The sequence below is a fragment of the Sebastes umbrosus genome, chromosome 12 (assembly GCF_015220745.1).
Source record: "Sebastes umbrosus isolate fSebUmb1 chromosome 12, fSebUmb1.pri, whole genome shotgun sequence".
In the NCBI taxonomy this organism is placed as follows: Eukaryota; Metazoa; Chordata; class Actinopteri; order Perciformes; family Sebastidae; genus Sebastes; species Sebastes umbrosus.
Genome location: NC_051280.1, coordinates 15,159,118 through 15,176,107, shown reverse-complemented (window position 1 = coordinate 15,176,107; position 16,990 = coordinate 15,159,118). Strand labels below are relative to the sequence as shown.

The window sequence follows — 16,990 nt, the reverse complement described above, 5'->3', positions numbered from 1 at the left end:
ACTAAATGTATTAAAATGCTGAGTCAGGCATCAAATTCACAATATTAAATATATTTTTACTAGAGACACAGGCCACAACAACTACTAGAAAAATGAGTCAAATCACAAACACCTGAGACAGAATCAATAATTGTGAAAAACCCAAAACATCCCTAATATGAGAAGAACAATATATCTAAAAGATCCATAAAAATGATAAACTCACAATGACAACATCAAGTCTTGATGTTGTCATTGTGAGTTTATCACTTTTATGACTTGTTGTTGAAACCCTTGGCTCTAAAATGAAGATGTTGTTGTTGTGAATTAACTGCCTGGTGAGGGTCTACAGTATGACTGCAACATTGCATTTTCAATAAACTTAGTGCTGACAGTGTTCAGGACTCACAACATTTTCTTTTAATTGGTCATTTTACATTCACCCACCACTAGTTTGTCAAAACATGTTTAAACCGTCTCACATTGTTTTGGATGGATAAAAAATAATGTTAGTGATAATAGCTGGGGCTGGGCTGAAATTATTATCATGAAATAAATAAGGATATTTTCCAGTATTTATCATGAGGTTGTAGCGGGCTCAGTTTTAACGTTATAGTGAGGATACTGGCATCATATGAAATTAGAAAAATCTAAGGAATCCATTGGTACCAACCATGTCATACTTGCTTGTCGCGAAGGAGGTTAAATAACGTTCCAAACTTGCGCAAAATTTTGGCGAGGAAAAACTGGCATGGCCATTTTCAAAGGGGTCCCCCTAGAATAAAATGGGTTCTCTGGGTACCAACGAGTCGCCCCTTTCCAGACATGCCCACTTTATGATAATCACATGCAGTTTGGGGCAAGTCATAGTCAAGTCAGCACACTGACACACTTACAGCTGTTGCTGCCTGTTGGGCTGCAGTTTGCCATGTTATGATTCGAGCATATTTTTTATGCTAAGTGCAGTACCTGTGAGGGTTTCTGGACAATATTTGTCATTGTTTTGTGTTGTTTTTCAATAATAAATATAGACATACATTTGCATAAAGCATATTTGCCCACTCCCATGTTGATAATTTTAAACTTTAATAGTGAATGTACTTAAATATTTCTCATAATCATTCATCTGTACAAACAAACATTTGTAGAATGAAAACAAATGATAATATTGAACTATCACTGCTTCCTACTTATGTATAATTATTATTGGGAAAATAAGTTACATTGTTGTTGTTATTTCAGAAGGATGTATAACTTCATTTTTTAGGTTTCATTTTGCCCCATTTTATTTCATTGTGATTAAAGGTTGAGTTCTGATTAAAGCAACCCTTCCTTCTTGTTCTGTTGGAAGAGCTCCTTCAGGTTCAGCATCAGTCTGAACTCATTTGTCGGCTCTAACTGAATCTCTTCCAGGAGAGGACTGTAACGATCAGGAGGCAGACTATTGGAGGGTTCGGCCTGAGCATCAAGGTAATTTAGATCCTTTCTGATTAAGCTGCTCCTCCCAACTGCTTTAAATTAAATCTGAACAAATGTTATTGATCATTTTCTTGTCAAACTGAAATAACTTTGTTTGCTGAGGGAAGTTGCTTTCGAGTGTCTGACTTATTCTGTGTTTGTGAAACCTTTTGTCGTTTAATTTGTCTTTAGGGTGGAGCTGAGCATAAAATCCCTGTTGTGATATCAAAAATATCAAAAGAGCAAAAAGGTATATTGTTGTTTTTGGAAAAGATTTACACCTCCACGCCCATTTCCCTCCCCGACGTTGTTTTTACTAAAGTGATTTTTCATTTCCAGCCGAACTCTCTGGGCTGCTTTTCATCGGAGACGGCATCCTTCAGGTAAAATGCCAAAGCTCTTGTTTACACATCTCATCCTATACTCTGCAATATAGCACATACTGTGCCATTAATAATCCATGTGCCACATGTGCACCAAACCGCATCCCTATAGGTAAATGTCACATCCCAAGTCTTTCATTTGTTACATGTATTCCAGCAAAAAAAATCTCTCGGCTCATCTGATGCAGAGGAAACATTTACAAGCCAGCCAAATACGCTCTGTATTCATGGCAACTGTGGATGTGACTCTCTTGTTTACAGTTTTCAGCGCAGATGCCGTAACAGTTACAATGCTTGCCTCATTAATCATTTTGAAGATAGAGCTACAGTGATGTGATGCCAGCAGTATTATTTAGGGTAACCCTGTTACTGTTGTTTCCAGATAAATGGAATAAACGTTAGAAGTTATCGCCACGAGGAAGTGGTAAGCTGTCATCTCATATCTCATATTTTACACTGCAACAGCTCTTTCAACAGCTTATCTTGTCTCACTTTAGGATTTGTATCTTTTTGACATGTAAAGCCAATTGTTTCTGTTTCATGCTTTTTTGAATGTAACTGCAAGAAATATATGTGTAAGTCTGTGTAAATCTCTTATCCTCGGTTTCCACTCTTAGTGAGACGTTAGCGCACCATGTTTCATCACAGCAAGCAGAAAACCCTCACAGTTCACAACTCCTGCTGTGACAATATTCCTGTGTTTTTACCTTCCAGGTTCAGGTTTTGAGAAACGCAGGTGAAGAAGTCACTCTTATGGTCGCTTTCCTAAAAAAGACTCCAGCCTTTCTGAAACTGCCCCTGAGTGAAGACTGCACATGTAAGAAACCTTTACACACACAGACACTCTAATTAAAGTATAGGCTTATAATCACCATCACCGCAGTGCAAAAATAATTAACCAAGAGTATTTATAGCCGGTATTAGTATCAGTCCAGGATTGGTTGTCCTGGTGACAATAAACTCCAATGAAGAGCCACTTTGAGAATAAGAAATATAAATTCAGTTGCTTCACTTTTGCTGAAGAGAGAGGGAGAGGAATGGACGATTCTCGAGCTTCACAAAAGATGCTAAAGACTAAACTGAAAGAATTGACATTGCTCATTGTGGTGCAATTGATTGCTCTTGCATGGGAAAGCTTCATCCCTGTCATCAGACGAGATGAAAGCTTTCATAAAATCCTTTCATATGCGTATATAGGCCAGGTTGACTGGCCATCCAACCAGTCAACTGAATACAAATTGGCACAGAGCAGGAGCCCACATTAGAAGAGAACAAAGTAACACACTTTTTGTTGATATCTGTGATTCACTGCAGTTGGAAAGCTTGAAATAGATGGAGGAGTTTTATTGGCTTTTTGTGTGTGTGTGTGTGTGTCCATGCTGTACATTCAGGCATCCCCAGCGACCAGAGTAGTGGGACCTCCTCTCCTCTGTGCGATAGCGGCCTGCACTTGAACTACCATCCTAACAACACGGTACTTTTTTCATTAGCTTTGACTGACTGCTTCTATAACTGTCCCTCTGTAACCATGCAGCAGCGTCCCTGGTGCCAGAAAGTTGTTTCCATGCAACTGTCACTGCTCACTGATAACCGGCATGCTCTATCTTTATCTTTTGAGGCGGGTGAATCAGCGTTCCTCTGCAGCTCGCGCTCGCTCAGCCTGCCTGTGCACCTGCAGCAACAACAGCAGCAGGACTCTTGACATGTCGATTGTTTGGACTGTGCCAGGCGGGAAAACGACAAGCCCTTCTAAATTGCGTTTCACACTTCTGCAGGACACGCTGTCCTGCTCATCCTGGCCCACGTCCCCGGGGCTCCGCTGGGAGAAGAGATGGGTGGACCTGCGCCTTATTCCTCTGCTTCACTCAAAGCTGTCGCAGTACAACCCGGGCTCTGACGTCTGCAGGTGAGCTGTGGGACTTCATCTTGAAGGGTCGGTGGTGTCTGTTGTCACTTGCAGAGCTGATATCTCCCTGTAAGGATCTATAGGCCGCTAGAGCTAAGATCTCTTACTTATTAGATGCTTTGGGGTTTTCAAATGAAGCAGACTGCCATCCTTCATCTGTAAAAAATATATATATATACAGTATATTCTGCTTTTCAGTATATCCCTTTAAACACAAAACACACATTAAATAAGTGAAATGGTTCTGCAGTAAGACAGACCGTCTGAGTAGTGGATGCTTGACGTTATAAGCCATTAAGCTGTCAATAAATACATTTTCATTTTGCTACACTGTGGATGATAGAAGCAGTAATCTTGTGGATTGACTCTTAATGGACCACACTTATGGTTTGGCATGCTTTAGCCCATTAACTGAGAATTGCATACTGGTATTATAAGATTTTAGATTGATTAGCCATGTGGTGGACAATGGGTTCAGTTTATTTTATGCCAGATTTTCATAGGTTTTGAAAACTTGATAATATTTTTAAAGCAGCTAGAATCAATATTTTTATGATAACAATATATCAAATGACAATGTGAATATTATGTGAAAGGGGTAGGATGTACTGATGAACTAACTGAGAATTAGCACCTGAATTTCCTGGAGCTTTATAGTCAGTTTCAGCTCATTGTTTAGCTGTCCGGCTGCAACTTTAACACAAATATCTGACTTTTGCCTTCAGTAGTACCCATAGGAGCCATTTTCATTCACATATCTTGAGGTCAGAGGTCAAGGGACCCCTTTCAAAAATGGCCATGCCAGTTTTTCCTCGCATAAATGTTGCGTAACGTTGTAGCGTTATTTAGCCTCCTTCACGACAAGCTAGCATAACATGGTTGGTACCAATGGATTCCTTAAGTTTTTTAGTTTCATAAGATGACAGTATCTTCACTTTAGCTTTAAAACTGAGCCCACTACAACCTCCGGAAGACCGATTGCGTTAATGCATTAAAGAAATAAAGTAAATAAGATGAGATGAGATAAGTTTGTCAAATCAACTTACTTTAAAAGGGGATAATATGTCACAACTTGCTTCCACTGCCCCCAAGTGGCCCCCAGGTTTAAATGAACAGTTAAACATTTTAGGAAATACTGCGTTCTTACGAGATGTTAGATGAGGAGTGTTACGTGTGAATTTTCAAAGAGCCTGCCCAGAGATTTACATGCTCGGATGAAATGAAATGGAATAATGTCATTGAAAGTTGAGGAAATTACATATTGCAAGCACGTTTCTCATCCCCAACTCATATAAATGGAAACTAAGGGCTTCTTCGAACGTCATAAATCAATGAAAAGAATTACAGCCGATATGTAATTTGTAGTTCATGAGGTAAAAAATGATAAATAACCCCATAATCTTTCTTTCAGGAAACATGCATTCCAGGTCATAGCGGTGGACGGAGTTTGCAGCGGAGTCATACAGTTCGCCACCGCTGAAGACTGCTTGGACTGGCTCCAGGCTTTAGCGAGCAACATTTCCAGTCTCACCAAGCACAATGTGAGTATGAAATAATAACTCTTGTTAGCTCTTGCCGCCTCTCACTGTCCCCCGTGTAAACCAATCAGATGTTGGGCTGGGAGTTAATGCAAAAGACTTTCAATTTGTGGGTTGTCTAACGGTCCCTTTGCAAATGTCACAGCATTAAGTAGACACGTACTAATGTCTTTTCGCACTATGAGTAAAGTAAACACACTTATTTCTTCGAGCCTGAGGTCACAATAGCAGCAATTGCGCTGTACTACACCTACTCCCTCCAGCCAAACCCATGCACTTATTATCTATAATTCAACGTAATACATTGTACAATAATGATAGCAGGGGGCAGCAAGAAACAAAGAAATAACTGCATTCTCTGTCTTGTTGGGAGCATATTGTTCTAGCTTTAAGAAAATCTAAGGGTGTCTCCTGATGGGTGATGATGCTCAGCAGGGGGATCAAATACTAATACTGACAACAAGCTCCATCACATGCGGTGGATCATACAAAACCGGACGCATTTCTCAGCATATTTAGGTGTATTTCCATGCGGCAAACTATAAGTTACATTTCTAGAGAGTCTGCTAAGCCGCCATCTAGAAATATGTAACCAGACAGTCGTGTTGGCTCTCCACATGACTTGAATACGACATAGAGTGAGCAGCAGTGAAAAACAGGGATTTGTAATTATCATGTGTTCACTGGCGAGGCTTTGTGTGTGTGTGTGTGTGTGTGTGTGTGTGAGAGAGTCTCTGGGGAATAATGGCCTGGTTAATTGGAGTGGACGAAGTGAGGGACGTACTAAACATAACACTGATCGCTCACTGCCAGAATGACCTCAACAATGGAGAGTGTATTTCTCTCTCTGGCCTTGGCATTTACTGAGGCGTGTGAGTGAGCTCGCAACCTAGATGGATGTAGGATAAAAATAGATGTCTAATTCTAAAGACTATATGATTTTTGATACGGTTGAACCATCTGCGATGTAAATTATCAATAAGCGTGAACTCTCAGACGATGACCTGCATTCTTTTTAAAGAAGTAGATCGGTTATTGTCACCTGGATTTTATGTTGTCGTGCCTCTTTCTCATTTGATGTTGGATTTTACCTTTCCTGCTGCACACAGTAAGCGCACTGTACACTTTGGTTTATGACAAACAGAGTCGTTGTGTGACAGTTCAGAATGTTTCTTTAGCAACAGGAGCCTACAGCCAAGCCATCTTGGGTTTTGGGCTAGCGCCATCTTGCTTGTTTGTTTTTTCAACCAGAAGTGACACAAGAGGGTGGAGTAAGTGCAACCAAATGTAAAAGTAGAGAATACTTGAGGGGCTTGTTTTATCAAATGTTGACCTGTTTTTCAAATTCAAAATAAATACTCATTGATTTAAAAAAAATCAAAAAAAATTATTGGGCCCTATTTATTAAACAGGAATCCTTTCAAATGAGATGTACAAATGGACAAAAATAGCACAACCACCTAAAAATATGTGATTATCAAGGATCTAATTAAGAGTGGTTTCATCCTTTGCTTGCAGAGCAGCTTCAGTCTGTCTTTGATAGCTGTCATAAAATTGAACAGAGCTGTTTGTTGTCAAATATTTCACCATTTGGCTCCAGTTCTCTGAGCGCTGATGGAGGATGGAGTCCGCTCTGCTCTCTACTGCTGTAAAATGTTAATCCCCAACTGAACTCTGATAAAATAGAAAAATTGTTGTGCCAAGGATGCTCAGTAAACCGTAAAATTATACAAACATATATATATTCATACATGTATATACACAGAAACTGGACAGATTGGTGCATCAATGCTAGCATAGAAATGTGTCGTAGGCTCTGTATGAACTTTATTCAATTTACGATGCACTTTCAAAATCCACAGTGTGATACCCTTGAGGCATTTTAGGATCATGCTTTTGAATCTTGTTTGTCTTCTTGTGTAAATAACGTTTTAAATTGTACTTGTTTTAACTGAGTGATGTCTATTTCATGTTCTGTTTTGCATGATTTTTATCCTATTGTTCTTCAGTATCTTGCATTATTTTACATGTTGTCGTCAGGTTTCCTTTGAAAATTAGATATTTATCGTAATGGGACTTACCTGACTAAACAAAGGTAATAATAAGAGGTGCATCACATTGCAACTAGCAGAAATGATGAAACAGTAAAGGAGTTAACTGCAGTGGATGGAGGTTGATGATACAGTATATGTATAAGGAGGTGCTTCTATGTAACAATAATTGCATCTGTCACAATGCAGTGCAGTAAAACACAATATAGCTCTAAAATGCTGCGGATTAGAAATATAAAGTCTCTCAAATCTGGAAAGTCAAGTACCAGCACCTGAAATTCTTTGTAAGTACAGCACTTGTACAGTAACAGTTTCTAACGGAGCTTAACAGTGAGGTTATGGAAGAGAAAATCCCATTCATATTCTGAATCAAGGGCTTAGTTATTAGAAATAATGTCGTAACCATCCAAGGCAGACCAGCTAGAAGCACCAGATTGTGAAACGACGGTACATGCTCCTGTAGAAGCCACAAGTCTGAATGATATCAACCTTGTTATAAGAAAAACATGTTTTATTTGTGATGTCATGGAGAAGTACTACCCTACCCACAATCCTAAGGGTGACAGTGACATCTCTGATGAAAATATTTACCGTACCCGCGAGCGGCTAGTGAGGGTATGTACTGATACGTGCCGCTCCATGGTCTGCTCCCAAATTTTTCAAACCGGACCAACATGGCGGCTCGATGGAAACGTTCTCCCATATTATGAAAACAGTTCACCGAGAAATAATTCATGCAGTTTATTTTAGGTCGACAACGGTTAGTTTAAAAGTTTTTCAGGAGTTTCCAGAGGCAGTGAGTCACCATGTGCAATGATTTATGGGATGAGTAGTTCCTTCACTCTTAAAATAATTACGTACACAGTCTTCTGCAGGGTCCAAAATTAACACTCGCCAAGAGCCAAATGCGGGTAGATTTTCCGTTTGGCGAGTAAATCTCAGAATGCTATCCACCTCACTGGCGGGTAAATGTTTGTAGCCTACCAAAATAGTCATGTAATAAAACACTATACTGAGAGTCTCGACCGTTTTGGTGTCATTTACGGGCACGCCGCTTCTGTCCTCTGTTGTCTGTGTCAGAGTTTGACACACACACACACACACACTACCAGATATGTTTTTACGCGTCTAAACAGTGCAGTGAAACTGACCGTCTCGAGTGCTCCTAGTTTCATGTCACTGTTTACCGTACAGGACATAAGCTACTTCGCTATACTATCACTTGCCGCCAGTCAAATGTACTTTTATGTTTGATCCAAAGCTACATTTAATTGCAAATACTTTTTTCTAAGGAATTTTGAGATAAAAATTTCTTGAGTTGTATTCAGGCTTGAATTGATTACTTTTTGTTCTATTTATTAAAGTAATTTTGCCTCAAATTTAACTTTGGCCTCTTCTCTAAGTGTGTATTCAGCATAATATCTTATTAACTCCGTAAAAGGTGCTGAAACAAATATAGTATATGTGACACAAAAAGGTTATTATTTGGGCCGGTAAAAATTACGCTTGGCAGGTGGATTTTTTCATCTACCAGTCCCCTTGGTCAGTGAGTCAAAAAGGTAATTTTAGACACTGGTCGTGTACCATTATAACTTTTTTTTTTTAGTTTAAAATAAAATGTGTTATGGTCACGATTCATCTCGTAGTTGATTGGCTTTGTTCCATGTTTAAAACTCGTTATATAAGGGATATAATGGGAATTTCACTTCCGGAGCTTCCGTTACTTTAGGATACTTTTCACCTCCAGTGAAAGTTCTCCGGTATGTATTTTTGGATAGAATATGAGATGCATGATTTGTATGCATTTTTGGACAGAGTAGGAGATGCATGATTTGTTTTGTAACTTAAAGAACAGGACCTCACAGCCCTTCCTTGTTTGTGTCCGAGACGGGTTAGACCTGGCGTCGCTGTGACTGGTCACAACAACCAGCAGCTGAATCTGAACAAACCCCCCGTCACCGCTCCTGTACATCCAAACACTGCTGCTCACATCTTGACATCTTATCTGGCTGCTTCGTTTCAGTTCCTCCACTGAAAATAAACATCTTGTTTCCTCTCTCGGCCCAAACTTCTGTAACATTTCAAAACAAGCAGCTGTGACTTGTTCTCGCCTCTATATAGGAGGACGGGTTCAGGTCTTAATTTGGTGTTCTGCTGCTAAGAAAGAGTTATATTGATAGTATAGTGTGGATTAGGAGCGAGTGATACCTGTGATCTGAGCAGAATGTTTTAATTTAAAGCCTGACTGCTCTCTCGGTAGTTTCCCCGCTTTTATTATCACAGAGAGAATGGATTTTTTTAAATGGATTTTTTTTTTTGTTAGGAAGAGCCTCGGGTCCTTGTGGAAATGACTCTATCTTTCTCATTTTGTAATTTGCATGCATTGAATAAATGAAGTCTCTCTAACAGTATTCATTCAGTGCTGTGGTTAACATGTTAGCACAGATACTGTGATTCATACTCAGTTATTTGTTCTTAGACACACATCGTCAATGATTGTTTGTCTCCCACAACTATTTCACATTCTGCCAGTAATTGGTGTCTGATTGTTGGCGGGAGATATTTTAATGAGTTATTGATGTTCTTGTTCAATCTAACAGGTGAAGAAGATTAACCGAAATTTTCCAGTAAACCAGCAGGTAAGATGTTTGTTCAGGCAGCAGCTGAGCTCCTGCTGACTGTTTAGATCTTCTTTTTTGCTTTGACGGACTTTAATTTGTGGGTTTTAACCTTAAAAATCACAAGTAAATCTAACCAGGTCAGTCAGTCACAGAAAGGGCACAGTGCAATCTTGCCAACTATTGCAACATAAGGCGAATCTTTGCATCATTAAAACCCCTCCACTGAGAAATGATCAGAAAACAACTCGAGTGCTTGCAGTCCGTTAACTCCCAGTGTCATGTTTCAGTCTAAACACGGGGAGTTAATGCGACGGGCTTGTTACTTATTTATTTTGGTTTCTGACGTGCAGAACCGTGTGAATTCACTTGACAATTCTTTTAAGAAATAAAGAGTCATGAGACGTGACTGCTTGTCCTGAATCTTTCACTTGCTTCTTTTGCCATCCGTGAAAAAACTCCAAACAGAAAAAGCAAGCAAACATTTTACTTTGGTAGCGATCACCCTGAATGTAATGAGTACTGATGGTGAGATACTCTTGATGCCTGAAATCCTGTTTCAGAACATTTGCTTTGCTTTCTTTCTCTTCATCTCCCCATCTGTTTTCTCCTGAATACTTAACTTTATAGCTTTTGCTTTCATGTAAGGGAGGGCAATATGAGGATACATACATATAATACTCATTTAGCTATGTCTGGAGTACCTCTGTGTGTCTTAGACCATTGTGGGAAATGTTACAAATCAATGAGTGATAATATTTGATTTTTATATGATTTTTACATCAGTGTTATGAAGCACCTTGATTTGTATTTAATCTGCTGGACAAACCAAAAATAGATGCGCCTGAATGATGAATGTTTAAAGCCTCTGAGAACTTTATTTCTCATGTGTTTCTTAATAAATTGAATATTTGTGACTAAATAAACAACAATCCAAGTTCAAATTTGGAGAGAAAAAAACTAAATCTTATTATTTATTGAGAGTTTAATACTATTAAACTCTGCGGGTGTGGTTTGATCCTTGCAATGTAAGCAAACAACCCAACACATTTTGATACAAATATTGTTAAATATTTGATCCATTGTCAGGCATTTTATCTTTTTATCCAATTGAGCACTATGCAGAAACAGATATAGAGAAATTATTATTTTTTTTTTTTTACTGTTTTCAGTTAATTAATTAATCACATATATGCTTAAACAAAAGATAGTGTTAATGGTAAATAACAGACGTTTATTGTGTGAATCCTTTGAACTAATGACGTGATTGCTGCATGCCATGCATGCACAAAACAGCAGCAGAGACTCTTCAGTATCCACTAAGGAGAGTCTTCATGTGCCCAAAACTCGATCCAACGCAAGACCATGCATTTTATGCGATATTGATCCTATTGATGCCAGCATTGACACTCAAAAACAAAGCTAAGTATCAGCAGTATCAATACTTTAGGTCACCAATTTCCCAAAAGTGTGGCAGAAAATGTTGTGTTCATGTGAGGGCTGCAAAATTAATCAAATATGAATAGCGATCACGATTTTGGCTTCCCACAATTAAATGAGCATGACCGACTACGATATTGATGTTTGAAATGTGGTGAAGAAGAACATTATTTTAAGACTTTTTTTGATGCAAAAATTTGTGCATCAGCAGGAAAGTTGCACAACGTGAAAGTGACAAAGATGCTCTGTTTATTTGATTTGGGGTAAAAAGTTTTATTTTGCTTCTAGGAGATGCACAGTGAATTAGGACAGTTTTTTTCTGATGCAAATGTTTGTACATTAGCAGGAATGTAGCACAACATGGAGGTGAAAGCAGTGCTCTGTTTATTTAAATGTGAAAGTGCAATAAAAATATTTAGTTCCTAAAATCAATGAATAATCAATATTGATCAAAATAATTTGGATTAGTATTTTGGCCATAATATATATGATGCATCGCTAGTTCATGTAGGATCCCGTTGCTCATAGTAAGGAACTAGCTGGGCCTTTAAACAATTTCTCACTTGATTTTAGAGAAGTATTATGATATTGTGATATACAATTACATTTTAGTTTTTTCCATATTGTCCATCCCAACTTTCTCTTTTTCACTGACAGATTATCTACATGGGCTGGGTGGACGAGAAGGAGCAGGACTCCGTTCAGGACCGAATGTATACACCAAAGTTCCTCGCTTTGAGGGGTTCCTCACTCTTCAAGTTTTCAGCACCTCCTGTAAGTTTTCACTTGATCCTCACTTGTTTATACCAACTTCTTCTTCTTTAAACCATCTGTGTTTGAATTGAATGTCGTTCAACTCCGCGGGAGATTTTTCATCTCATGTTAATGTATTGTTGAAGGAGAAAATGTTTTCCTGTCGGAGGAAAAAGAGGGAAGCAGCTCACTCATAATCCCTTTGTGCAGCATTGATCTTCTTCTTGATTGATGGTGATCATTAAATCTGTTTACATTCTGCCAGCCACTTAAGTGATTATGACAAGAGGGATAAGCTGTCGATGGTGCTGGAGATGAGAAAAGATTGATAGAAAACTGGAATTGCCTGCTCATCTTGAATGTGCTGATATAAATGGAATATGCTAATGTGAGTGGATGGTGGAATATAGGAGCTTGTTCAGACGATGTGACACGCTTCTTCATTAAAAGACTACTTACTGACAGTTTGAGGAATATTTCCCCTCACATGGCAAGACTTTGGCAAGTTTTGAAATCCACAACCATTCATCAGTAACTGACCCTTGGCTAAACCCCGCCTCCGGACAGTGATTGTCCAATCACAGCTTAGCAACCGTAACTAGGCACAGCAGTAGTAGGGCTGGGCGATATGGCCAAAATCTTTAATCACGATGTAGGTCATTATTTATCTGACTCTTCACTGTGTGAGCCAATGTGGTAGTATATCATAAAAATCTAAAATAATAATTTCTTCCAATAAGAGAGTTTATTCCCGTTCATCAACGTTACCACTCTCACTATTGATGCTGATACTTATTTTGTTGAACAGTTTTAACCCAGGCTGTTAAAGCAGAGGGAATTTAGGAGTCAAACTGAATAAAAAAGATGTTAAATGGAACATTATGTTTATTAAAACAACAACATAGTAAGATTAAAAAGGTGTATTGTTTCACATTTAAATTCCTAGCTTTGCAGATCAGACATAGGAAATGTAAATGTCTGGCCCCTTGGCGTTTCAATCTGGCCCTATTAAAAGTAATTGACCTGGTTTAGAGCAACGATAGCAGCTCTCTCTTGATTTACTGTATTTGGTTTGGGGAAGTTTACACTCCAGTAGCTCTGGCCAAATCTGTGTTAAATGGTTATTCCTCATCCTCAAATCATTGCTCTTCTAAAAGATGCTGATACGTCTAAATACATCCGAAATACAAACATTTCAGCATCGCTAAATCTGTAAACATCATGATGCTCATCCAAGTTTTATCTACAGTAAGAAATCAAACCATCCAAGAGTTATGTTACAACAAATAACATTTAACTACATTTTATTATTTATAATACCCTGCAATACACGAACAGTGCTATACCTAAATGTCAATGTCTGGTACAACTCTCAGTTTTAGCGGTAGCATGAACTTTCGAGCTAACTACAGCTGATAAAACTGTCATTTCAGCCAACAAAATCCACTGTCGTTGGCTAGAAATGACAAACCGGCTTTTGTTTATTTCTGTGTGAAATCAAAAAAACATATTTGCAGAAACTATGTAGTGAAAAAATTAGTGAAAAGTGGCAATCTGCCAATATTATCATTGTAAGATAGAGAGCTTGACAGGTGTAGCAACAGTTTATAAGGGTTTTGGGGTTGAGCAAATGGTCAATTGTAATTTCATTTGAAAATATCTCCATCAATTCAGTTCACTTCTTCTACTTTCTTTCACTTTAATAGATATTTTCTAATCAAATATAAAATTGTTTGTGACATGTTTCAGGTGACAACATGGGACTGGACCAGAGCAGAGAAAAGCTTTACTGTGTACGAGATAATGTGCAAGATTTTAAAGGTAAGGCAGCCGCTTCCATTTCATTCCTTGAACATTTAGAGAAGCAGCCCCTCTCGCACTGGATACACTGAGGGAATATAAAGTAGAAAACTGAGGAACGCACTTATATAACTCACTGATTTATTTGCATGTGTTCTACTTCAATCCCACAGAGACTCAAGGATCAGATTGTTTTGTTCATTCTCTGCAGGTTCGAGGTCACTTTGAATTTGATTGTGAGAATTTTATCTGCAATTTATTATCTCGAAACACATAATGGCAAATTTGATTCATATAGATTCACTTATTAAATCAGATATAAGTTAACCTGCTCTGACATACCTATTAAACTGTGCTACTTGGGTTGCATAAAGCTATAAAAGGTAAAACGTTGCATGGCTCTAATTGCATATACTATGCATTACCATCATGTACTTTAAGTGTTGAGGGCATAGAGTAAAATATTTCAAGTGCTCATAAAGCCGCCATCTGCAGTCTTTCCTCTGTCGTCAGAGTAAATAAACCTCCCATTAGCTTCAGGAAACTGCACTGCTGTTGCTTTGTCTTATCTCCACGTCACTCTGCCCATCTGAACCTGATCAGCATGGCAGCCGTACTGTCTTATCTTAGGATAATGACCTTCTGGACAAGAGGAAGCACTGCTTCAGCGTCCAGACGGAGAGCGGCGAGGACATGTTCTTCAGCGTGGAACTGGAGGGCGAGCTGCTGATCTGGGAAAAGGCTTTTCAGATGGCCACTTTCCTGGAGGTGGAGAGGATTCAGGTCTGCACCTGAACAGTAGGCAACGTGCAGAGAATTGTGATGATTTTAATCTAGCGCACGGTTCCAGCTCAGTCGTTTTTAGTACAGAGATTGATAACGCTCATATGACATTTTCAGCAGAAAGAAATATAGGCTTTTGTGTCCTTGTGTAGCTCTCGTGGGTAACATCTTGTTCTCCTGTTCTGTAGTGTAAAACGTATGCCTGTATCATGGAGAGCCACCTTATGGGACTCACAGTTGACTTCGGCATGGGATTTGTATGCTTTGATGCAGCTTCAAAGGTAAGTGTGAGACTTTATCATCAATAAAAAGAGAGATCCTTTTAGTGGGTGGTTTCACACAACTCTATTGTACACAGTGTGATGAAACTAATCACGATGCCTCAGCCTTCCTTTTCTTTTTTTGGTGCTACTAACTTATTTTGCACTGTGTGCATTTTGGGAGTATGAGCACATTTGTTTTGACGGCTGGTTCCCCCGCCCCTCCCCCCCAGCTCAAACCTCTCACTCCTTCCTGCAGTTCATTTTGGCCTTTCCCCAAGTCTGCATGACTACTCCTCTGGTGCACATTATGTGGATGAGCAGGACACAAGCACTGCCATATTGTTCTCTAAGATTTTGGCCCCAATTCCTGCAATGGGAAGCAACATTGTCCCCCCAAGGACGATAAAACTGTTGCCAGCGTATTGTTTACAGAGAGAAATGCACAAAATACAATTCATATGTATTGTAAATTGCAATCACAGACAATACACTGGGTGGCATTTCTTTATAATTAAAAGCTGCTGTTGGCAAATTTAAAAAAGCATGTTAGAATTAGTTTAGGGATGCACCAAGCTGACTTTTTCAGTCCTGATAGTGATACCTAGGCTTTGGGTAGCGGCCGACACTGAGTACTGATCTGATACCAGTGTTAAATGGTAAATGGACTTGCATTTATATAGCGCTTTTTTAGTCTCCACTCAAAGCGCTTTACACTACATGTCAGTATTCACCCATTCACACACACATTCATACAGAGGCTACTAAGGTGCCTACTTTGACCATCAGGATTTAATCTAAATACTCATTCACACACCGATGGCTATGCCTTCGGGAGCAATTTGGGGTTAAGTGTCTTGCTAAAGGACACATCGACATGTGACCTGGAGCAGCCGGGGATCGAACTCCATCGACCTTCCGATTGGTGGACTCTGAGCCACAGCCGCCCTATGTTAAATTAATAGGCTGTATGCCTCACTGTGTGGATGTGACTGGGATCATTCTGTTATGTGTAGGGCATAGATAATACATAGATAATACATTTACTGAATTGTTGTTTATTATTAAAATAATAAATCATGCTCCAGCAACTTGGTAAAAAATCTTCACAATTAAACCTTTTTAATGCAACAACAAATTGATCAAAACTTTAACTGGAATTAAAATGACAGTATATGATATAGAATAAAAACATAGAACTGAATTAATAGATCGGCCCCATTGTCACCGACACCCGATCCAGCTGTTTGAGTCAGTATCGGCCTGATATCCGATACTGTTATTAGTGTATCCCAAAATGAGTTTCAATCAAACAGCACAAATGTAACTCTGTTCAACAAGTTGAGTTGTAATAGTATAGTATAGTAGTACAGAATAAAAGGGTATAGATAGTGGATGAATGGATAAAGCACTTACTGTTATATAGTCTGTAAATTAAAACACAGAAATATTAAAGCACAACATTTTTACATATCAAATGATGGTTTTATACAGAGCAAGAAAGCCACTCAGTTAGAGCTGCAACTAATGATTATTTTCATTGTCGATTAATTTGTTGATTACTTTCTTGACTAATCATTTAGTTGTTTGGTCTATAAAATGTCAGAAAAAGATGATCAGTGTTTGACGTCATCAAATGTCTTGTTTTGTCCACAACTCAAAGATATTCAGTTTACTGTCATAGAGGAGTAAAGAAACCAGGAAATATTCACATTTAAGAAGCTGGAATCAGAGAATTTTTTTCTTTTTTTTTAATACTTTGTTTTACTCAAAACAATCAATCGATTATCAAAATAGTTGGCGATTCATTTAATAGTTGAATCTAATCAATGAATCGATTAATCGTTGCAGCTCTACACTCAGTAGAGAGACTCAGAGGTCTGGTAGGAAGACTTAAGAGTGAGCTTGTTGAATTAACAGCCAAATTATCAGATACACAAACCACGAGGGAGAAACAGCAAACAAACATGTACATTTGACAATTACCTGCATTAGAAAGGCCATGAAAAATAATCTAGCTA

At 38.6% G+C, this 16,990-nt stretch overlaps 1 protein-coding gene across 1 annotated transcript in view; it reads left to right on the top strand.

Moving 5' to 3' along the window:
- The window catches only part of sntg1 (syntrophin, gamma 1), a 38,632-nt gene that overhangs the window by 17,517 nt on the left and 4,125 nt on the right, over nucleotides 1–16,990 (top strand). The window contains exons 5-17 of the mRNA XM_037787101.1: nucleotides 1,393–1,449; nucleotides 1,630–1,687; nucleotides 1,777–1,820; nucleotides 2,203–2,244; nucleotides 2,535–2,637; nucleotides 3,212–3,294; nucleotides 3,596–3,726; nucleotides 5,138–5,267; nucleotides 9,916–9,954; nucleotides 12,031–12,147; nucleotides 13,876–13,947; nucleotides 14,557–14,709; nucleotides 14,898–14,990. Of these exons, the coding sequence (XP_037643029.1) occupies nucleotides 1,393–1,449; nucleotides 1,630–1,687; nucleotides 1,777–1,820; nucleotides 2,203–2,244; nucleotides 2,535–2,637; nucleotides 3,212–3,294; nucleotides 3,596–3,726; nucleotides 5,138–5,267; nucleotides 9,916–9,954; nucleotides 12,031–12,147; nucleotides 13,876–13,947; nucleotides 14,557–14,709; nucleotides 14,898–14,990 (1,122 nt within the window). The remainder of the gene's footprint in view (nucleotides 1–1,392; nucleotides 1,450–1,629; nucleotides 1,688–1,776; nucleotides 1,821–2,202; nucleotides 2,245–2,534; nucleotides 2,638–3,211; nucleotides 3,295–3,595; nucleotides 3,727–5,137; nucleotides 5,268–9,915; nucleotides 9,955–12,030; nucleotides 12,148–13,875; nucleotides 13,948–14,556; nucleotides 14,710–14,897; nucleotides 14,991–16,990) is intronic.